Raw genomic sequence first — 23,901 nt, 5'->3', positions numbered from 1 at the left:
TGGGCAAGGTGCATGACCTCTGCAGACCACACTCCATTAAGAAAGCACAAACAGATGATTCCCTGGAAGTACTTAGCACCATCCTTGCGCTGCAGGGATGTAGAGAAGCACAGATAATGCCCCCAAGGAGCCTTACCCCCGTCGTTACAGCTAAGGGTTAGGTTCTTGTTCCTCCATTTTAATTGCTTAAATGACATAAGGACTTACATGATTAGGAAAATGGGAAGCTCTGGTCATTCCAGTGGGGCACACGTTGAGGAGGTGGTTTTGGATCTTACTCAGGCCTCTCTGCACCACACACCTCTCCCAACGCACACCCACAGAGGCCCCTCAGGCTGGCAATGGCTAGTAGTGTGCACGGCCCCCAGAAGCAGAAGCTAGAGCGGTGCTAAGGAGAAAGGCTCACGGCATGGCCTTCTCATGTGAAGCCCTTGAACCCGCCGAACCTCACTGGGAGTCCAAGTCCTTGGCATAACCCAGGAGAGCCCGTCACGGAGGGGCAGATGCCCCAGCCTTCCTGGACAGAGATGCGCTCCTACTTGCAGGGTTCACCTTCACCCCAACCTGAACCGCTCAGGCCCTAGAACTTCCTAGGCACAGCTACATAATAAATACAAACACCAAACCACAATAAAGCAGCTCCTTACAACAAATCTTCCCCCCAATCTCTGGGTGAATGCCTCCTTAGATATGTAAATCAACACTCTTCCTACACGATGACACAAAATGCTGGCTGATGTCTCATTTCAGCTAATAGTATGCAAACTTCTGAAAACCACACTGTTTTTGAGAAATGGCCACCTACGCGACATGCTGCCCTACTGGGCGACCCTGGCCTGCTGGATTTCCACCAAACTATTAGGGGATACCCATGGAACAGGGTGACAGAACTCTCTTTAGAGGGTTAACAATTCTGAAGCCTTTTGTACTCAAAGGACTTCAATCCAAGCTTTCCCTAGAGGTTAATGTATCATTTTTTTAAAAAAACCCAAAAGGAATTTGACTCACGGTCCCTCCACCCGCGCAGTATAGTAATTGAGCCTGAAGAAGCTTTCAACGTCAAACCAAGGCAGAGAAATCCTCAAAGATGAAATGGTATCACTGACTTCAACATCATAAAACAATGGAAAAATAATAGGCTAGGCTAGTCTTTTAAAGTAACAAAAACTTTCAAAGTCTCAAAACTATTAAAGAGTAGCCTCATTTTTTCCTCTTTCCTCCTCCCCTGTCCTCCAGGGTACACTCACCCAAGGACGAATGTAAGTTAATAACACTCAGCAGCCCATGAGAATTCGCTCAGAATGTCAAGCATTTGAAACAAAATGCTTTAATTGAAACAAGCAAAAAACAAGAACTCCCCCACTCCAAACCCTAAACAAACAAAACACATCTTTTCATCTTTTATGCAGTAAATATAAGGCTACCAGTGTAGACCACAATGTGTAAAATTTCACTGTGCCTAAACCCGGGTAAAAATGATTTGCATGGGGTATTTAAAAACAAAAAAACAAACAGAAAAACAAATGAGAACCATTCACAAAGGGAGTCGAGAAGGGATTAAGTGCCAAGGCCTCCCTGCCCCATCAGATTTTCATGATTTCAATTCAATCAATCCCACCGGCCTCGCCAGGGTTCATTTTCCACTCTCCACCACTCGGCATGAATCTGAGCTCCTGGACTGTTTCCCTCTGTTTTTGCAAGCCTGCATTCCAAACACTTGGGTTCAGATGGCTTGAAAGAGTTTGCATTTCCCTTCAAAGACTTTATCTGTATTCTGGCATCCTCCACTCTAACTTAGGGAGGCACATTTTAATGCCCAACTCATGAGACTTTCAAGAGCAAAACGGGCGTTACGTATGTGTTTGCAAGGATCGACTAAGCCCAGTGAATGGTCCATCTGAAGCCTTTAAAATTTTTTTTCCAATTGGCACCCTGCCTTTTGCAGAGCTGAGGCACTTCTCTGTCCTGAGATTCAAGGCTTGTACATACCTAGATTCTCTCCTCCCCACACATCCATCATCATGTCGTACTTCCCCAGTTCTTCAAAATAGAACTTATCCATCACAAACAGCCCACCAGCAATCATGGGGGTTCTAAAGAGGCAGAAAGAAGAAGGGGGAGGGGGGAGAGGGCAAAGTCAAGGTTAGATTGCCAGCACCCTTGCGCCAAGGCCAAGCCTTGATTCCCTAACAATAAGCTGATCTTCAGAACAGCCACACTGCCACTGTTTTCTGCTCAGTGCCCAGGGTGCCACTCTCTCTGCTTCACCACTGCTGCCTTCAAATGCCTCCCCCACTGTCCCTGCCTGGATGTTCCCACAGTGCCAGGGGCTGGACTGAGCCTCCCCTGTGCAGGAGCAACTGCTGGGGCTGGATCACTCACTGACATGCTGCCATAGGCAAAGAACTCGGCCTTTCTGTGTGTCAGTTTCCTCATAGGGTAGCTATGAGGATTGCAAAAAATCATGGGCATAAAGCCCTGAGCACGCTTAGGAAATGCTCCACAGCACCAGCTCTCATTATCACTATCATAGATGAGGCTCCACCTCCTACAAGGGAACCCACTTCATGCTCCTCACTTCATCACCCCAGGAAGGGGTTGACAACAGATGTAGGCTGAGCTCCCTACTTTGTTCCCAGAAGAGATGCTGTGCGAATTCAGTGTAAAGTGCTGGGAAGGTCTATAGCACACTGCAGATGTTGGCTAAATGTCAGCAAATATATTTCAGCGCTAAGTACTCTGTGAATGCTATCTCACTTAACCATGTGCCAACTTGGAATAGGTGGCCCCCTTCTCTCCCCAGCTAGAGAAGGCATCCTGCCTCTCAACCAGGAAGCCCATTGCCCGGCCTGGGAATCTTAAAGCATGGGCTTCATGAGCATGGGCTCCCTCCTGTGCAAGAGAGCAAAGGCCTGCTGGGCAGTGGTGGCAGTAAGCCTCCTGCTGCCCACCAAGCCCCTTTTCCTGGGCCTGGGGTCAGCTTGGAGATCCTGCTCTGCTACAGAAATGCTCCACATTATCAACAAACAGGAATGCATAGACCTAGCAGATAGGCCTTATAAACCTATGTGAGACTTCAACTGTGGAAAAGAAATCTCCAAGGATTTTATTCTATGACCTGGTGGAAGGTGCTCATCTTTGAGCTAAAACGAGGGGAAACCGGAGGGCAGAAGGTGAACAGCCCCCACTGGGTCTCCAGGCGGCATGGGCCCAGCAAAGAAGCCAGAACCTGGGGTCTCATCTGGGAGAGGCACCCTGAAGGATGCTGGCACTTACTTTATAGGGGCGACTGGGTTCCCCTGCCGGGACCTTCTCTGCTCAGGCGTCATGTAATCCCACTTGAACACCAAGTTCCAATCAAAACCTGCCAGCCAGGAAAAGAAATAGGGTGTTGACAAGAGACTGGCCACTTCCTCCCGACACCCCCATTCCTCACAGCTTAAAAATATTCGATGTTTGGACAGAACTCAATGAAAACCAAAACAAAGCCAAAAAAGAAGGTGTGGAGGAGAGAGAAGGGGACTGGGGGCGTGGGTGTAGCTGGAAGAGAGAGACCGGCAGTGAGGGTGAATGTTGAAATCTTCTCCCTGCCCCTCCCTAAAGAAAATGTGAGTCAGGCTTTTCTAATATTGAAATGCATAAGAACAAATGAAATATGGGGAGAGAACTGGGGTCTGTGTGGTGATAACCAGGGCATGTCCAAGGGCTATAAGGATGTGAGATAAAAGAGCATCCAATATGAAAATCAAGCCGTGGTACCTCCAACACTGCCCCAGGGGAAGGCGATGCTGGGGAGGGAACGAGGCTTTGTCAGTTCCCTGGGCCAGCAAACTTCAGACTGTATTTGCAGCAAGAATGGAGTGGGAACATGCTGGGAATATGAAAACTTTAAGGGAAAATGAGCCAGTGGAAGTTGCCAAGCTGGGCAAATAAGCTTCAATTTCAGATGTATTTGGCACCTGTTGCATTTCATTTTTGGAATCCACAGACCCCTGAGGATGGAAGAGCCTGGACCCTTGTACCTGGACTTGGTTGTGGGCATCTACAGGGCCCCAGGTCTCATTCTTGCTCCCAGGGTCACATGCATAGTGCCTCTTGGAGGCCAGCAGGCCCCACCTGTGGAAGCTGTCCTGGTGCATCAGGAGGCCACTTCTTGGCAAACACATGGCTCATGGTGCTGCGTTTCCAATTCCAATGGCCTGACAGCCAAACCTAATGACTCTAGGGCCATGCATCTTTCAATCCTCCTAAGCTCTCTGCCATCAGGCTTTTTGTCAACAGGGCTTTTGCAATGCCCAAGTTTGGATTTGTCTGCATGCTTTGAATTCATAGTCTGTCTGCCCTGACAGCCCCAGTGACTGAAGGATGGTGGGTGGGGGTTTCTGAGCATCCTGGGCTGGCCAATGATTTATGGCTCTGGACAAGGAGGTCTCCCAGCTCCCTCACTGCAGGATAGAGTGGCCTCAGGCAAAGAGAGGGGAAATGGACAGGGGCCCAGGCAGTGGGGACAGGAATGAACAGAGAGGAGACCCCTGTGGGCCCCTGAGCTGGCTCTTATCATGGTGCCTCAAAGGCCATGAAGGCAAACCAGAAAAACAATGTCCTGGCTGTTTCACTAACAGAGAAGGTTAAGGATTAGCTGACATAAGCTTTCCTTTATTTTCTTGATGTTTACTATTATCTTATTATTTATTTTATTAATTTGGTCCAAAGAGAGAGGCTATAGCAGATTAAAGATCTGCTAAGAATGGCATCCTTGATTTTTTTTCTAAAGGAATTTCATCAAATGCTCTTAGGGTGAATGTGGCCCCGTTCCTCTGACCCAGAAGACCTGCACCCTCACACGGAGCACCTGGCTGTTCTTGCCTCTGCTCTGACATACGCAACTGCTTTGGGTGAAACAGAGCCTGGTAGATCTCAGCTCTTCCAATACTTGGGGAAATACAACATTCTGAAAGCCAGACTTTCTAGCTATCTAAGGATCCCTCCTCTTTAATGTCCCCAAACATTTTACTTCTTACCATTTGCTGGGAATCCTTCCCGAATGTCATGTTTCCCACCCTAGGTACAGTCCTCCAAGCATGCCCCCTCTCCTGCTGATGTCTAATTCCATTACGTCCTGTGTGGCCAGCACAATTATCATCCCATTTCCCAGATGGGGAAGCTGAGGAGCAGAGGCAAAATGGCCTGCCCATGATGACGAGGCCTGCAAGAGGCAGGTGGGGCCAAAGCCCACAATGTCTAGGACTGTGGCTGAGTCTCCCTAAAAAGTCCAAGTATTCTGTTTTCTGGGGTTAAGGCTCGCTTGCACATGTATGTGTGTGTGTATGAATAAATAGGGTCTCACTCTGTCTCCCAGGCTTGATCATGGCTCACTGCAGCCTTGACCTCCCAGGCTCAAGTGATCCTCCCACCTTAGCCTCCTGAGTAGCTGGCATGCCATCACACGCAGCTAATTTTTTTTTTTTTAAATAGAGACAAGAGTCTTGTTACGTTGCCCAGGCTGGTCTTGAACTCCTGGGCTCAAGCAATCCTCCCACCTTAGCCTCCCCAAAGTGCTGGGATTATAGGCGTGAGCCACTGCACCTGGCCAAGGCCCTATTTTATAGTTTTACTGTCTTCTTTTTTGATGTTAGACCATCAGTTGACCCTCTGCCCAGTGTCTGTCTAGAATAGACCACCTTCACACAGATGAAAGCTCTTTGAAGTCTTTGATAATTTTTAAGAGGGTAAACAGACAAAGTGCTCTTGGGGCTCCAGGGTGGGTGCCGTGAGGACATACAGGAAACTGGTGTGGTCATTCCAACGAAAGGGGACTGGGGCGACGTAGGTACAGGTGCTAGGCTGGGAAAGAGGGGTACAAGAAACCATGATACATACAAGGGGCTGTATCAGCAGAACAGGGTCACACGTGGGCTTGGTGAGGGAGAGGGGGTTGAGGATGACACAGGTCTCCATCTGAGCAACCAGCAAGAGACTAGGCTGTCAGAGAAATAGCCGGGGTGAGCAGAGAAGGCAAAGACAGGCTCCAGCCCCTTGAATCCCACAAAGCTTCAGCTCCGTGAAGCTTCTCACCCCAGACTCCTGCAAGAAGGGCTTCACCATCTCTGATCAAAAAGGATGCCATATCTGTTCATGGAACCACATGGCTCGCAAAAGCGACAGAAGGTCAAGGAAGTGGAGAAAGGGAAACCCAGGAAGCTCTTTAAGAGAGCAAGCATATTTTTTTTTCTCTTTATGAAGTCCTACTTGTTAAGCACACAGGTGCTTTTTACTCAGAACACACACTATAGTGTGAACACTGTTGTCACTGTCACTCCTGACAATGAGAGGGAGTGGTGATCAGATGCTGGTGTAGATGGGACGAGCTAGGCAGGGGCACCATGACAGACACCTACCGCCCTTCAAGTCAGCAGATGCCCCCACATACTGAAAGTTGTCCATATTAATGACATCGATGATGGGTGACACAACCCGAGTCCTGTCCTAAAATACAAACAAAGAGAGGAGTAGTTATTAAAATCCCAGCAAAACAAAAAACCTGCCCAACCATAGGAGGCATTACTGTTAGGCAGGCATAGAGCAAACCCGACTGGCCCTTACTACCTACTACCCTAGGCCCACAAGAACCCAGCCTCCCCACCCAGACCCAGAAGGTCTTGCTCTTGGTCATCCACAGATGTGCTGTGGCCCGCTGGGAAGCAGGGAGGGAGGTCAGGAGTGGGTGCATAGCAGGAGTCATTCTAGGAGTGGAGACACCCATGGTTATGGGATAGGTAGCCATCAGTTCACCCAGCTAAAGGCAAAAACTGTGTTGCTGTGTCCCACGGGTCCTTTTCTGTTTGCCCAAATATCATTAGTGATTTGTGAGCTGCAGTAAACCTCAGGAATGGAATCACTGCTAAAATGCCCATACATTAAAATTAGGAATATATCTCTATGTGGGAGTGTGTGTGTGTGAGAGATGTGGTAAGTATCAATATTATCACAGCAGTTAACCAAATCAACTAGAGATTTCCAGATTCTAAGTTTGCCTCATCTGTAATTCTATCTTTGTTTTTTGTATTTTTTTGTTTGTTTGTTTTTTTGAGACGGAGTTTCACTCTTGTTGCCCAGGCTGGAGTGCAATGGCGTGATCTTGGCTCACCGCAACCTCTGCCTCCCGGGTTCAAGTGATTCTCCTGCCTCAGCCTCCCTAGTAGCTGGGATTACAGATATGCACCACCACGCCCGGCTAATTTTTGTATTTTTAGTAGAAACGGGGTTTTTCCATGTTGGTCATGCTATTCTTGAACTCCTGTCCTCAGGTGATCCGCCCGCCACGGCCTCCCAAAGTGCTGGGATTACAGGTGTGAGCCACCGTGTCCAGCCCCTGTGATTCTATTAAAAAAAAAAAAAAAATCCCCCTAGACTGAGCCATGTCTTTATGCCACATTGTCATCATTCTGGTAAGAGTTTGTGAACATAAGGCCTTTTAACGTCTCTAACCTCTTTAAGCTCAAATGACAGACGCTGGTGAGAGACCCTGGACTGTGCCCCATGCTGACAGTTAACCAAAGAGCAAGTGTTTTCCTTGAGCCACTTAAAGAACCCTTATTAGCCAGAAGAAAGATTTAGAAATACAACTTAGTAACAGAACCAGCAGAGCTAAGAACATACTACATCAGAGGAACAGGTGAAAGAACATGCTAATTAGGAACATGCAAACACTGCAAAGCTCTGTTAACACCCAGGTGCAAATTTACAGGGAAAAGTAACCTGTGTGGTGCATTGAGGGCAGAGAAGAATACAACTTTCCTTGCCTGGCTCAGGCTGGTTCTAGGTGTAGGAGTTAAAGGATATAATCTACTTTACATTTTGTTTCATAAGGCTCGATTTAGTGAAAGTTAATAGGCTCGGCACTTTCTCTCCTTAATTTAGGAGCAGGTGTTCGAAGCAGTTCTGACAATCTGACTACTAAGTGGAGTGGCCTTCGCACACCCAAACACTGCCATGGCAGTTTTGGTTTTGACTGCGCTTCCCTCAGAGACAGCCTGGCGGAGCGTAGCCAGGGAGAGCAGGAAGTTGTGGGGTTGGAGTGGGTGGAGATTCCAGGGTGGGTTCTTCTTGGATATAGCTGTGTGCATTTGTGTTAAGAAAGGGCCTCAGATAGGGATTTAATAAAACTGGCTTTGCAATCCTGGCTCCACTACCTGTATGATTTTGCATGCATTATTAAAGTTCCCTGAACCCCAGCCTGTTTACCTGTCAAACGGAGATAACAAGTGCATTACAGGTAACATAAAAAAAGGCCTAGCATGTAGCCGCAATTTGATAAAGGGTAGTGAATATGACTTTCATAATTCCTAGTAGCTTGTGGTTACTTAGTATTCCATGACTCACAGCCCATCAGCTATCCTTGCTATGCTTAGGCAGAACTACTTGTTCATTTTCTATTTCCTTTCATTAAGTTTGCTTTATCGCCCCCAAGGAAGTGCTTTCTTAGTAGGAAGGAAAGAAAAGTCAATAAAACAAGCAGAAGGCAAGAGAAATGACAAAAGGCCAAATGTAATATTAGCAATGATGTTTCTAGAAAGCAGAAGGTGCAGAAGCGTAGCCGCGTATCACCCTCTGACAACCCCACTGGTCCCTGTATGCTTCCCAGCCACCCCCCTCTCCCACAGCTGCCTGGAAGCCCACTGGGCTAACCTGCCCTACTCACTAAGGGCAGAGAGGTGGCCCCAGGGACAGCTTCCCCAGCACGCCCTGATCTGTGAGCTGCAAGAGATGGCACTTGCTAGATGCTGGGCAATGTTCTAAGCACTCTGCGAAGCTGTAGGCGGGAAGGAAACTGCTCCCGTGAAAAGGGCTGCCTTCAACTAATCAGGCTCTCACCAGCCTCTGCTGATCCTCGCCTCCTACCTGTCAACGGATGGTTCCTCCTACTGATGGATTCCTACAGCCAGTAAAACAGTCTTTCTATAATGCCCCAAAGGCATTTCCTTTCTGTCAAGGAAAACTGCAGATGGCGAGCTCAGCCCCTACCAGCCCTGCGTTACACTTCCTGCGTTACCCACTCCCTGCATTATACCTCCCCTGGACCATGCTCCCCTCTGTCCCCTCTACCAGCCACCCACGACCTGACCCCCCTCCCTGCCCCCGTCATCTCACCTCGGCCACCCTCTCCAGGAGGGGCTCCAGCCAGTGCTCATTACACTCGCAGTGACTGTCCAGGAAGGTCAGGACCTTGGCTTGGGCAGCATCGGCCCCCCGAACCCGTGAGCGCATCAGGCCTGCGGAGACGAGTTGGAAAGCACGTCAGGAGAGAGAAGCCACGGGGCCGGCACAACCCCATGCCAATCGGCGACGCCTCCCTGCCCGCAGCTCTGCAGCCTGCTTTCTGGGCACGGAGGTTACTGTAAACTTGCTGGATGAGATCAAAACTGCTCCATGAGACAGATTATTGTCAGAACTTTTAATTTTAATAGTTATATTGGATGACTGGGAGGACAACGTTCTTAGAACTACCGTCTTCTGGAAAGGCCCTTTACAGTACTGAAGTCTCCTTTATCAAGTAACCAAAATGTGGAACTTTTAAAACTACATTCCTCTGACACAGCAACAATTTTCTAACTAACTGGGCTAAGGAAGGTGTCACCCAGAGACTTCCAGTGCTAATGGTGTTGACTTTAGTGGTGATAATATTTGAAACAGTGTTGTGAATATCTCCGTCTTCTAAGACTTATCAGGAGCCAAATAACATAAGTTGCAAAGCCCTGCGGTCTGCCTTTTACACAAAATTAGTTATACTATTGGTCAAATTCTACAATTTATGTACTTGTGATCTGTTAATAATGTGCATTTTCATTATGACACAAAATATAAATAGTGTATTTCAAAAATTAGCCATGGGTGGTGGCCTGTGCCTGTGGTTCTAGCTACTTGGGAGGCTGAGGTGTGAGGATCACTGGAGCCTGGGAAGTGAGCCATGATTGCGCCACTGCACTCCAGCCTGGGTGATAAGAGTGAGTCCGTGTCTCGAAATAAATAAAAAATAAAATAAAATAAATAATAGTATATTTATCCCTGGATGTCGTGGTCATAAATGGCTTTTGCTATATATGTTGGGCTTTCTATGTGAAGATGATGCAACTATTCTTAACCTGTGAGGACAAGTCTGCTAAGTACTTTTTTCCGCAGTCAAAATGGGTTTTCAGTGATTCCTATGTGGCTGCATGCTAGAACTGGGAAAAAGACTAAAGATTTCAAGTTGTGATAATTGCAAAACAACTTGTATTGGGCAAACCTTTGCTCCGATAACAATTATAAACTCTGAGCAAAATATAAAAAGTAGCCATTTGAAAGCCAGAAGCAGACAGAAACTAGACAGGATCCAACCCCTTAAAAAAAGAAAATCACACTGAGCGAGCTCCATGTTTATATGGCGTTTTCCGAGAGGATGCTCTCCAATCCACTGCGATGCAGCCTTTTTTGGCTTGAGTTGTCAGAGGATAGAGAGTTCAGAGCTTCTGGTATCTGGAAACTGAAGGAGGAGATCCTGGAGAGGAGGTAGGCCGCAAATCTGGCAATAACCTCCTGTTAAATCTTTGGCTGACTCCTGACCACGCAGGAACCAAGTCCAACATGAAAAGCAACAGTTAGAAGGCAGAAAAAACTGAGTTTCAGCTCCTATCCACTGCAGGGAAAACGAAGTTTGGAATTTGAGTCCTGCCAAGTGTGACATGCTTGGTAAAGACCTCCGTTCTACAGGAACTTCAGAAAGACCACACATAGGAATATAGACTATGTATCATGAATAAGGGACTCATAAAAACAGACTAATGGCCGGGCATGGTGGCTCACGCCTCTAATCCCAGCACTTTGGGAGGCTGAGGTGGGCAGATCACCTGAGGTCAGGAGTTCAAGACCCACCTAGCTAACATGGTGAAACTCGTTTCTATTAAAAATACAAAAAATTAGCCAGGCGTGGTGGCATGCGCCTGTAATCCCAGCTACTCGGGAGGCTGAGGCAGGAGAATTGCTTGAACCCAGGAGGCAGAGGTGGCAGTGAGCCGAGATCACACCATTGCACTCCAGCCTGAGCAACAAGAGAGAAACGCTGTCACAAACAAACAAAAAAAAAAGAAAAAAAAAACCATACTCATCCTAGCAAAGTGCAAAAAGAACCTACAGAAGTTCAGCAGCATCATCTGGTAATTTAACCGCCCAATATAACAAAGATGACTACTCTTTAGAGAAAGATAACATAATCCAGTGTTTCTACAACATATCATCCACAATGTCGATTATAAAATAAAAAATCACTACACATGAGAAGAAATAGGAAAATGGAGACCACACCAAAGAGAAAAAGTCATCAGAAGTTCACCCTGAGATGACCCAGATATTGGAATTAGCAGGGGAGGATTTAAAAACAGCTATTATAAATATGTTTAATAACTCAAAGGCAACAATTGTAATGAGTGAATGGGTGGGGAATCTGAGCAAAGAAATAAAAACTGTAAAAAAGAATCAAATGAGTATTCCAGAACTTAAAAATGAAATTATCCGAAATGAAAAATCCACTGACTGGTCTTAATAGCAAAACGGAAATGGCAGAATGACTAGTGAACTTGAAGATGGAACAACAGAAATAGATCCATCTGGTGGACAGAGAAAAAATTAAGGGGGAAAAAGTCTAGTGATCTATAGGACAATATCAAGTGGTATAACATATATGCAACTGAAGATCAAGAATGAGTCAGAAAAAAATACATGAAGAAATAAAAGGCCAGTCATTTCCATAACTTGTGGAAAACATCATCTTACATATTCAATTTACATCAGCAAACTTGAAGCAGGATAAATATAAAGAAAACTAAATCTAGGCACATCATAATCAAATTGCTTAAAAAAAAAAAACAGATATAGAGACAACCTGAAAAGCAGCCAGAGGAAATGACCCATAACATACAAAGGAACAACAGTATGAATTTTCTGAGACGGAGTCTCACCCTGTCACTCAAGCTGGAGTGCAGTGGCACGATATCGGCTCACTGCAATCTCCGCCTCCCAGGTTCAAGCAATTCTTCTGCCTCAGTCTCCCAAGTAGCTGGGACTATAGGCGTATGCCACCACGCCTGGCTAAATTTTGTATTTTTAGTAAAGACGGGGTTTCACCATGTTGGCCAGGCTGGTCTCAAACTCCCGACCTCGTGATTCGCCCGCCTGGGCCTCCCAAAGTGCTGGGATTACAGGCATGAGCCACCGCGCCCCGCCTGGAGTGAAACCTTTAAAGTGCTGAAAGAAAAATTAATTGTCAACTCAGATTCCACTGAGAGAAAATAGCCTCCAATAACAAAGGAGAAAAAAATTCTCAGATAAAACCTGAGATTGTGTTGCCTATGAGAAAAAATTCTAAAGAAAATTATTTGGGCTAAATAAAAACTCCAATCTATGGAAAGAAACAAAAATACTACAAATGGAAAATATGAGGATAAGCTTAACATATCCACATATTCTTCTCTTTATTTAATAGATACTATTTGAAGTAAAAATGTAACACTGTATTGTGGGGTTTAAGATGTATGTAGAAGAAAAACATGATAACGACAGTACATAGGAAGGGAAATGGAAATGCAATTTAACTATTGTAAAATTCTTAAATTTAAAGTGGTATGATGTTGACTCAAGCAGACTGTCGTAAGTTAAAGCTGTATGTTGTAATTCTCAGAGCAACTGTGCGTACATGAAAAGTACTGCTGAAAAGCTACAAGAATAATTCAAAAGGAATACTAAAAATATCAGTGAATCCAAAAGAAGGCAAGAAAGCAGGAACACAGTTACAAAAAGCAAAATGCACATGGTACAAATAGAGAAGAAACAGCCGAAGAGCAGACCCGAACCCAATCACACCAATGATTACACCACACGTAAATGAACTACCCTCAGTCTGGGTGGGCACCATCTAATCAGCTGCCAGCACGGCCAGAATAAAGCAGACAGAAGGACGTCGAGAGACTGGACTGGCTGGGTCTCCCCCGGCCTACATCTTTCTTCCATGCTGAATGCTTCCTGCCCTTGAACATGCTTGAAGAACTCCAAGTTCTTCAGCTTTGGGACTATTGGACATTCAACCACAGACTGAAGGCTGCACTGTCAGCTTCCCCATTTTTGAGGTTTTGGGACTTGGACTGGCTTCCTTGCTCCTCAGCTGCAGATGGCCTATCGTGGGGCTTCACCTTGTGATTGTGTGAGCCAATATTCCTTAATAAACTCCCGTTTATATATACATCTACCCTATTAGTTCTGTCCTTTTGGAGAATCCTGACTAATACAAAAGCCAAATATTGGTTCTTTTAAAAGATGAACAGAGTCGATGAACAGCAGACAGATAAAGAAAATAAGATATAAATTACCAAAATCAATAAAATAGTAATACTAATCCGACAAACAGTAAAAAAAGAGACAATATCATAAGCAACTTTGTGCCAATAAATATAAAAACGTTGATGAAATACAAAATTTCTTGAAAGACAATTACCAAAACAGACACAAAAGAAACAGCAGATCTGAATAGGCCTATATCCATTAAAAAGATTGAATTAGTTATCAAAAATCTTTCCATAAAGAAAATTCCTGGTCCAGACTGGTTAATTCTATTAAACATTTAAAAAAGAAATAATTAAAATATTTTACAAACTCTTTTAGAAAACAAAATAGAAGGGAACACTTTCCATCTTGTTTTATAAGGCTAGTAAACCGTAATGCCAAAACTGGAAAAATACATTTTAAGAAAATTACAGACCAATGTTTCCCATGAACACAGGTATAAAAATCCTTAACAAAAATATATGAAAAGGATACTGTATCATGACCAACTGGGGCTTATATTAGGAATGCAAAGCTGGTTTAACATCTGAAAATCAACCAATGTATTTCACCATATTAACAGATTAAAAAAGAAATACCACTTGATTATCTCCACAAATGCAGAGGAAAAGATTTAACTCATTATTAACATGGTTTTGGTCCTACTATTGTCATTAAATAGCTGTAGGGCCTTGAGAAAGCCACCTAACCTCTTTAGATTTAGTATTTCCATCTGTAAAATGAAAGTACTAGGCTCTCAACGTCCACTGTACATCGGCATCATTTTAGCAGCTTTTAAAAGTGCAGCTGCCCACACCCCACCCACAGAAATCCAAAAATTTCTATTTAATTGTGAATGAGGGCAAGACATAGTCCTAAATTCCCCAGGTGCTTCTAATAAATTGTTAGGTTAAGAATCAATGCACAATAAAATCCACAGAAGATTGATCCTAAGACTGCTCTTTCACTACCATAATATTTTAGGCAATTAATTTACTTTGTCGGCCGGGCGCGGTGGCTCACGCTTGTAATCCCAGCACTTTGAGAGGCCGAGGCGGGCGGATCACGAGGTCAGGAGATCGAGACCACGGTGAAACCCTGTCTCTACTGAAAATATAAAAAAAAAAAAAAAATTAGCCGGGCGTGGTGGCGGGCGCCTGTGGTCCCAGCTACTCGGAGAGGCTGAGGCAGGAGAATGGCGTGAACCCAGGAGGCGGAGCTTGCAGTGAGCTGAGATCGCGCCACTGCACTCCAGCCTGGGCGACACAGTGAGACTCCGTCTCAAAAAAAAAAAAAAATTTACTTTGTCATCTAGTAGCATCACTACAAGCACTTTGTGTGTATGCTTACATAGATGGGATCTTATACACACACACGGGTACATACATACATGAGTGTGTGTGCAAGTGTGCACATATTTTCTCATTCAATTGCTACAGACTTCAGCTGTTCCACAGAGGCTTTCCATAATCTGGCTTCTCCCAACCCACCTTTCTCATGCCTTCCCCAAAACAACATATCAGTACAGGTTCAACCCAAATGAACATTCTAGTGGAAAGTTAATACTGAGAAGCATTGTTCTGATTTCTAAGCAGCTTAAAGACAAAGACACTGTTAGGTAAGGCTTGTAAGTGATTTACAGTGCCAACACTATCTCTCTTCCTCCTTCCCGACTTCTCCTTTTTTTCAAAACCTGTGCCAGATCGTGATGGGGTAGGATGGCAGATACTTTGGGTTTAAATTCATAAAGTTATTTTGAAAGTTGTTTAGGGGATAGCAAATTGCCCCCTTTTTGGTTTATTCCAGGCTTGGTGGACTGATGTGTTTAGAAGACAAGGCTTATCCCACTGTTCATGGATCTTGAATGTCTAGGTTGATGACCCTAGTTGGTTAAAATATGATGTTGTTCTAACAAGCTCAATCACTCTATTGGCCAATAAGATTCCTGGTAAGAAAAATTTCACTCCTTGACTCCAGCTGGAGTGCATACGTAAAGAGAAGAAAGAGTTTTACACTGATGGAGAAATACAATCACCACCCCTGGATCAACAGTCAGACTTAAATAGCAAATGTGGCATCGGTTCCAAAGCTCTGTGATTTTCCTATACTGAAAGAATTCTCCCGACCACAGAGGAGCCTAACAATGCAGTCATCAGGGTCTCTAACAGCACTGACACACTGGATGTTAATTACAATGTGATTGCAACTTCCTTCCCAGACACTCCAGTGTACTACTTTCCTCCTTTACAGCCTCTCTTCTAACTGCCAATAAAATAGTCTTCATGAGCTCAGCTGCAGCACAGATAAGCCTGACAAAAGGTTCCGAGGTTGGCATTTGCAAAATCGCATGAGCATATAATTGCAGTACTCTCTCCCCATTTTGGATGGTTCACCTTCAGCAGGCTGTCAAACTTGAATCCTGTTTATTTTATCAGATGCCTGGAGCATGGAGTCATTCAACTTCTTATTGCTAAATCTTTGTTTTTCTTCTAAACTTTTGTATTCAAGGGACTGATAAGACTTCCTAGGTTGTGAAAGAAAGAAGCCAATTTTCTAAACACATAAATAAAAATGTAATTTGATCTTGCTCTAACATACAAATAATTTCAATTAGTCAAGCTTTTAATGTCTTTCCTGTGTTTGCTGGGAGAAGTCTCCCAAGTGGCTCTGGTAGAGGGAGACAGAAAAAAAGCTAGACAATTAATTGCTCTTTGAGCTAAAGCACTTCTTTATGTTATTACAGGAAAAGTCAGAACTCAACTGTCTTGGTACTGAATTAAGAAGAATCTTACCTTCTCGTCGATCATTTCTAAGAACTCGCACTTTCTCAATTTTCCCCAAGAGAGCCCCGTCCTCAGCTAGGAGAAGAAAAGAAGCAGAGCATTTTGAACCTGGAGTTCATAAAGGGCTTTGCATTCAACCATAGCATTCTCAATCATCTAAGGGCCGATTATCTCCTTGGGGCATCACAGAGGCACCTCTTCTTTCTGTGAATCTGATTTCTGGCTTGTTCACGCCTCATTAGCACCCCCACTACAGGAAGACTGGTGCCCAGAGAAGAGCCAGACACAGGGATAAAATCAGTGTCGGTACTCACGATCATTGCTGTAGTCATCCACCAAGATGATTTCTTTTATGAGATGGGGCGGGCTTTTCTTAAGCACGCTAAGAAAAGACAAGAAGATAAAGTTTATAGATCTTTAAGGGGTATAAACTTTTAGCCTGGGGTAGAAAATTCTCATATGTTGGTCCTAACCCTTGGTTGGAGGAACTACACACCACGCCCTGTGCTGAGCAGTTGGGAGACCCTGTCTGCAGCCCCCACTGACAGCCCTGGTCTGACTGTGCCTGGGACACAGCTAATGTCTTAACACCTCCGACAGGTAATGCATCTTCTGGCCTCACCTGACCACGGTCCTCAGCAGGGCTGACCTGGCTTCATTGTGAAACGTGATCACCACGCTGGTGGCCGGCAGATCCACCCGCCACTGCTTCCGCTGACACCTGCAGGAAGAGAAAGATGGTCCTCTGAACAATGACCCCCAGAGCAGCCACAGCTTGCTTAGCCCTTGAGAGAACAGGCAGACCGACCAACTGGGATGGACATGCTATGATTAACTTGTTATCTGCAGAAGTTCCTGGCCTGTTCTGAGATGAACTGCCAACGGGACATAAGGAAACAGAAAAACACAACCGGAGTTACGTTCTGAGAGATGAACAATTTCGGCAAAAAGTAACATATTGAGAACATCTTTCTAACACGTTAAAAAGAAGTGTTTTAAAACAGTGAAATCCCATTTCTACTCTCAAGCAGATACACCTCTAGAGATGCGCTTTTCACAATTTGCAGTCGTAATTTCTGAAGGGCAGAACCAATTGTGCGCCACTGCTCTTTTCTTGTTTTCTACATTGCCTACAACAAACATGTGGTACTCCGGTGATATTTGGAACTTGGCTCTCACCATGAACAGCAGACCCACTGGAGGTTTTCTCTTCCTGGGACAGCAGGGATGCATGTCCCTTGCCCTGGAAGGCCATCCCCAAATACCCCAAAGGGCAGTGGTGAGATGAAGATGGGGAGATGGAGTGAGGGTACAGTCAATGGGACCCTCAGCCTGCCTGAGCTCTCCTCTTCCAGCAGTAGGGAAGAACCCTGGGATCACCTCTGCACAGAAGCTGATTCGGAGGCCAGACCTACAAAGCAGGGGCAGATTTCAACATGGCACCTCTCAAATTTGAGCTCTACAGACAGACACAAGACCAGAAGAACAGTAAGTAGCTTTTTTTTTTTTTTTTTTTGAGACAGGGTCCAACTCTGTCACCCATCCCAGAGTGCAGTGGCATGTTCATAGCTCCCTGCAGCCTTGAACTCCTGGGTTCAAGTGATGCTCCTACCTCAGCCTCCCAAGTAGCTGGGATTGCCACCACATCCAGCTATTTTTTTGATTTTTTGTAGAGATGGGGGTCTCACTCTGTTGCCCAGGCTGGTCTCGAAATCCTGGCTTCAAGCAATCCTCCCACCTCAGCTTTCTAAAGTGCTAGGATTACCGGCATGAGCCACTGTGCTCAGCCAGAATAGCTATTTAAAAAAACAGCTGATAGCTATAGGTGGAAGATGCTAAAGTATCATACACTAGAAATAAGCAGTAAAGGTTTACCGGGCTCAGCAGAACCCATCAGGAGGAACCCTTCAAAGCAGGGTCTACAGACTTGAAGAGCATCCTAGTAAAGAGCAATGTTCCCAGGGAATCCTGAGAGAACAACACACCTGGGCAGGACTGACAGCCCGTGAGGACTTCTGGAAACACTTAATTTCTGGTTTGACTGCATTCAGAGTTACTAAATTGGTAATACTACTGATACCAGCTTGGAAAACAGGCTTTGGTTTCAGAAAAACAGTTCTTAAATGGTGATGTTGATGCCCTGTGGTCTTGAGGATGAACAGTCTTGCCTGTGAGGTGGCAAGAGGGGCCTGTTTGTCTGTCCCATGCCAAGGTTTCCTCCATGCTGGCATTTATTATCTGCACAATGTTCCTGCAACTCTAGCAGTTAAACATACTGCCACCAGAATTGAAGCAGCAGAAAATCTTTGTTGGGGCTCAGAAAATGATACCCCAAATTATATTGCTTTGGCATGCTGAGTGCTTTGAACGAAGGAGATTCACAGACCTCAGAAATAAGCCTCAGAACCAAGGTCTCTCTCTGACCTTCTCCTCCCCAACCCCTCCAACTTCCCTTCAGAAGCACAGGGAGGGACTTTGTCTCAAGTTCTCTTATCTGACTGAGGGAAGTTCATCCAGAAGATGTGCAATTGTCTTGGACCCCCTCTCTGGAATCTACGTTAGCCAGAGATTAACTCATATAGCAGAAGAAACTAAAAGCCCACACCAAGACCCTACTCTTGGAGAGACTTTTCACTTATTCTTTCAATTATTCTTCTAAAGGCTGTCACCTGATTTATCTGCATGATAAAATAACCTCTGTTCACAATAGAGTTCTGCCCCTCACCTTCCCATAACTTGTCACCACCTCCCTGAGACCCTGGAGGAAATTTGTTCCAGGCTATTGTCTGCATTTCCATCCTAATCATCTCCCCTAAACATCATTTACTCTTCTAAAATTGCCTACATCCCTCATTTGCCTCTCCCCTATGCAGAGAGTATTTAAGCTTCAACCATCTGGCCCTTCTTTGAGTCTCATATTTTGTGTGGCTCCTGTGCACATTTGCACATTAATAACAAATTTATTAATCTATTGTTAGTTTATTTCAGTTGACATAAAGATTCAAACCTTCAGATGGGGAGTGAAACATTCCCTTAACTCTTCTGCTTTCCAGGGAACCAACACATTAAAAAAAAAATTTTTTTTTTTTTTTTTTTGAGATGGAGTCTTGCTCTTTTCACCCAGGCTGGAGTGCAGAGGCACAATTTCGGATCACTGCAACCTCCGCCTCCCGGGTTCCAGCGATTCTCCTACCTCAGCCTCCCGAGTAGCTGGGACTACAGGCGCCCATCACCATGCCTGGCTAATTTTTGTATTTTTAGTAGAGACGGGTTTTTGCCATGTTGGCCAGGCTGGTCTCGAACTTCTGACCTCGTGATCTGCCTGCCTCGGCCTCCCAAAGTGTTGGGATTACAGGCGTGAGCCACTGTGCCTTGCCCTAATATAAGCCCACTGTAGCTCTTAATATTGTTTATCAGAGCCATGAATTATCTGCCCCCAAAATTAGAGATAATATCTCAGATGGGAAATCAGTGGACAAAGGAGACAGATTAAAAATATATATATTTGGAACTCAGCCATCGCTAAAAACATTTAAGGAGTTAAGAACTGAAGTGGATGGTCTAGCAGCTGCCAAACAATGACCAGCAATTCCACAGGAATGGCTGTACCTTCAGAGAAAGTGTTCAACAGACACTCGTTTTCCCTCGTGACTACTTCAGAGAAGCGAATTTTGAAAATAAACATGAAAAGCAGTGCAATTAAAAAGCAATTAGGTCAGAATCACAAAATGGGCTTCTTTTATTATAGTTATTGTTTTAATTAATCATGAGAAATTGCATAATATACTAGTTTTTTGGGGGAAACTGTTCACCGTTGTCTGGGGGGAAAATGCAGTCAGGAATTAATATCATACCTCATTAGAGCTCCTGACAGTTAAGTCTTTCCTGACAAGTAGACTGATAGGTTGGTTTTTCTTTCTTTTTTCAAATTTTAAGAATTAGCAGATTGTTAGATTAAGGAAGTGAGAATCTGCAAGACTTCAACTGTAAACAAATTACCAAAGAATGTCCTTCCCAAGAACTCAATCTGTAATGCTAATGAAATAAGGCCTCCGCATTAGGAGACAGCTATCCTCTGCAATTAGGACCCACTTAAAACAGCGGGAATTGCTGAGCTGAGCAGACCTAGGTTGAATGACTTACTGAACATGGGCTTATGCAGCTATAGGAGAATTTAAAAAGAGACATAAGGCAGCATTTTTTCATGCTAAATCATAGTAAACGGAACCGATCCAATCACACCCTATTCTCTCGTTTTCCTTTTCTCTGCAGGAAGCCTCATCTTCCAGGAGCATTTGGAAGTCTCACGGGGCTCTGGAAACGTTTTTCAGAACACGCAGAGCTGCTGCATTCGTATCATTTTATTAAAATTCATCTACATATTCATAAGGCATCCATTTTTGCTAGGAACTGGCATTCAGGAAACTTAAGAGGGATCCCATTTTTAAGGCAAAGAGAGATAAAAAGTAAAAACTAAGAAGTATTTTACATCTCAGAGTTAGAGTGAGTGTGTATGTATATGAATTTAGATAATAAGTCCTCACATTGAGCCAAGAAGGTGGGGTCGGCTTGAAAAATGTCTTTAAAAAGAAAAAGAATAAATTTTGTATTTAAAGAGCCATATCCCTGCCAACCAGTCTTCACTACTCCAGAGCTAGTGAAAGAACACCCAATATAGTAACTCAACAGGGGAGCTGGCTGCCAGGGGCACTTTCATACTTGAGCTTTCTTTGGGAATTGAGTAGAAACTGTAGTTTATTTGAAGTCAGCAGCAGGAACAGTGTGCAGTAAGGTTTGCTCTACCAGACGACGCAGGCTAGAAGCAGTGACTCTGAGAAGAGTGGGCAGGGTTTCGGGCTGACTTTGTGGGCTCAAGTTCACTTGAGTGTCCGAGGCTCTGGAAACTTCCTGTTCAGTAAAATGGAGGCTTTAAAAACTGGACATGTAAAGATCTGTTTTAAGAATCCTTTATTTAGCTTTAAATTTCTCTGAGATTAGATGGCTTTCAGTACCTGAACTCTTGGTTAGCTGGAAATGGAAAAAACTGGTGAATCTAAACAACCACATTGTATAGACAGTCTCTCAGGGTGGAAGAATGACTCTGTCTTTAGGGCAGATGTTATACCTGGGCTTGATCAAGACATTGATGAAATAACCAAACACAAGCTCTTTGGACTGGGAAGCTCCAGCTTCTGTCGAATAACACAGAAGGCTGTTTCACGGTGTGGGGAGGAATAAAGAAATAGGTTTCCTTCTCTATCCCGGGCAGGCCATGCCCCACCCTCACCCCCGTGACCTAGTGTTTTTGCAAAGGGCCCTTGGTAACCTTGGTTACTGTGTAATGTGTGACAACTAACATCACTCCTCATCTGTGAAAATGGCCCTTACAATCTTGCCTGATTATTGGGAACACCAAATAAAAACGTGTGAAAAAGGACTCTGAAAACTGTCAAGGTCACTTTAATGAATACAGGGTTATAATCTGCATTTGGCAGCTGTGTGTCAATGGTGACTGGGAGGTCAGAGTGGAGCTTTCTCTAGCAACTTGGAGAGGCAGCCGATGAGACAGGCTCTGAGACATCTTCCAAGTCCACACACAGCAGCGGCTCCAAGTAGAGAATACACTGTCAGTTAAAGGGACAAGGGTTCCCAGCCCTGCAAGAAGGGCTCAGTAGATGGAAAGGTGGGAGAAGATGGAGAAACATATTTAAATAAACTCTCTTTAAGGAGAGTTCAAGAACCTCTACAAGGCCCAGAGAGGGGATGTAGCCAACAGTAAGATCACCCTTCCTATGAGATAGCCACGAAGACCAAACAGAGGGTCATGGGAAAGAAAAATTCCTAGATGAATATGCACCATCTCCCTGAATTGCCCTTGTAATTCAGATTTTGTAAGGAAAATACTACACAACTTAACTGATTATTAAGTTAGCATTAGTTTATGCCTATACAAAGACAGGATTCTATCACGGAAGAGATGGGGAATAGATACTTTCAAAAATAAAAAAGGAAAGTTATAAACAATGCCAAGCCTCCGCAGGCACTTTCTGGGTATCCAGGGCTAAGGGGCATGCTCAGTTCCTCCCTGAAGCAGGCAGGCACTTCCAGTGGAGTCCCTCTAAGGGAGTTGTGTGTTCTGATCAGGACTGGAGTCCTGTGTAGGAGCCAATCTGCTGGCAATGGGGCTCCGAAATGCTGGCCTCCACAGCAGCTACGTCTAACTGCGTGTCTATGAGCAGGCATTTGGGCTGTGGCTCAGGTTCCCGTGGAAAAACTCCAGGACAAACAACACGAGGACCATGCAAGGTCGCGGTATTTCCAAAGTCCTGATTACTGTGCTATGTATTTACAAATTATCATATTGGCAGTCTGGATACATTCAATTTGTAAATTGAGTCTGAGTCTGCCCCTGAGATACAAATCTAGTTTTCATCTGCAGGCAAAAAACTAAGAAAAAAAAAAGTTTCTGGGTTTGCAAAGCTGAGGGGCAAGTCTTAGACTGCAACAAATTCACCAAGGCAATGAGCCTCCTGTGGCCTCTTGGCAGCAACTGACATCACTGTGTGTTTAAGTGCGTAAAATATTTCATGCATAAAATTTAGAGATATTATAGAAGCATCCATGTACCACTCTGCTTGCCAAGTCTTAATATCTTGCAATACTGGCCTTTGATTAAAAAAATTTTAAATAAAATGACACATGACAGGATGACAGGTAGTAATGACAGCCCTTACCTCAATCCTCATCTTCCCCAGGGGCAATCACTATCTTGAATTTGGTGCTTCATTGTTACTATGTGTATTTTAAACAAACTACCCATGTACGTATTCATAAGTTATACCGAGCATTTGTCTGCATCTATTCGAAGCTTGCAGGGATGGCACTGTGCTGTGACTTGCTGTTTTCACTTTTTGGGAGGTGCATCTGTTCAGACACACACAGCTCTATTTCATTCACTCTCACTGCTACACTGCTTTCCACTGTAGGGAGGAACACACCACATGTCATCCCTTTTCTGCTGATTATCAATTCTCTCTATTAGAAACAATGCTGCAGTGGACACTGTCTTTTTACACAGCAGAGAAAGTTTCTCTGCATTATTTACCCACAAGTAGGACTACTTGTCATACATTATGAACCTCTTCAACTTGACATAGCCATCTTAATCTCAAGTGGCTGGACCTAGTGTCACTCCTGCCCAGACCTGCATGAGATCATACTGCTCTGTATTCTCACCATCCCTAGGTATCACCATGTTTTAAAATTTTGCCAACCAGATTGGTATGAAGTAGTCATCATTTTAACTTTCATGTACCTGATTACTAGAGAGGCCATGTATCATCTTATATGCTTAGAAGCTGACTGGATGGTTTCTGCTGTTAACTGTCTATTCATGTTCTTTGTCCATTTTTTTGATTAGGTTTTACCTACTATTTGGCTGTAGGAATTTATATGCTCTGGACATTATCCTTTGTCAACCAGATGCACTGCAAAAATCCCTGTGGCAGATGCTTTAATTTTGTTTATGATGCTTTTTGTCAAACCTACTTTTGAATTTTGAGTTTTCAAACTGTGACCCTGGGGTAACAATGTTTAGGAAAAGCTTTCTTAACTGAAGGTCATTAATATATTGTTGTTGTAAATTTTCTTTCAAATGTTTAAACTTTTACAAATACTTTTAACAGGTTATATATCTTTCATGAATATTGAAGGATTATGTATATCCATGTATATCATGGAGAAAATTACAAAACATAAGTGAAGGACA

At 44.3% G+C, this 23,901-nt stretch overlaps 1 protein-coding gene across 3 annotated transcripts in view; it reads right to left on the bottom strand.

The window, feature by feature from the left end:
- GALNT2 (polypeptide N-acetylgalactosaminyltransferase 2) overlaps positions 1-23,901 on the bottom strand; it is a 220,440-nt gene that overhangs the window by 28,775 nt on the left and 167,764 nt on the right. For all 3 annotated transcript variants that reach the window (XM_032137499.2, XM_058430440.1, XM_058430441.1), the window contains 7 exons: positions 16,756-16,854; positions 16,448-16,515; positions 16,143-16,208; positions 9,151-9,272; positions 6,399-6,486; positions 3,277-3,364; positions 1,990-2,093 (listed from right to left, as the gene is read on the bottom strand). In XM_032137499.2, coding sequence (XP_031993390.1) covers positions 1,990-2,093; positions 3,277-3,364; positions 6,399-6,486; positions 9,151-9,272; positions 16,143-16,208; positions 16,448-16,515; positions 16,756-16,854 — 635 coding nt within the window. The remainder of the gene's footprint in view (positions 1-1,989; positions 2,094-3,276; positions 3,365-6,398; positions 6,487-9,150; positions 9,273-16,142; positions 16,209-16,447; positions 16,516-16,755; positions 16,855-23,901) is intronic.

This window comes from Hylobates moloch, unplaced genomic scaffold (genome assembly GCF_009828535.3).
Source record: "Hylobates moloch isolate HMO894 unplaced genomic scaffold, HMol_V3 SCAFFOLD_18, whole genome shotgun sequence".
Lineage (NCBI taxonomy): Eukaryota > Metazoa > Chordata > Mammalia > Primates > Hylobatidae > Hylobates > Hylobates moloch.
The sequence above is the reverse complement of the archived record's forward strand: the minus strand, read 5'-3'. Positions and strand labels throughout refer to the sequence as shown.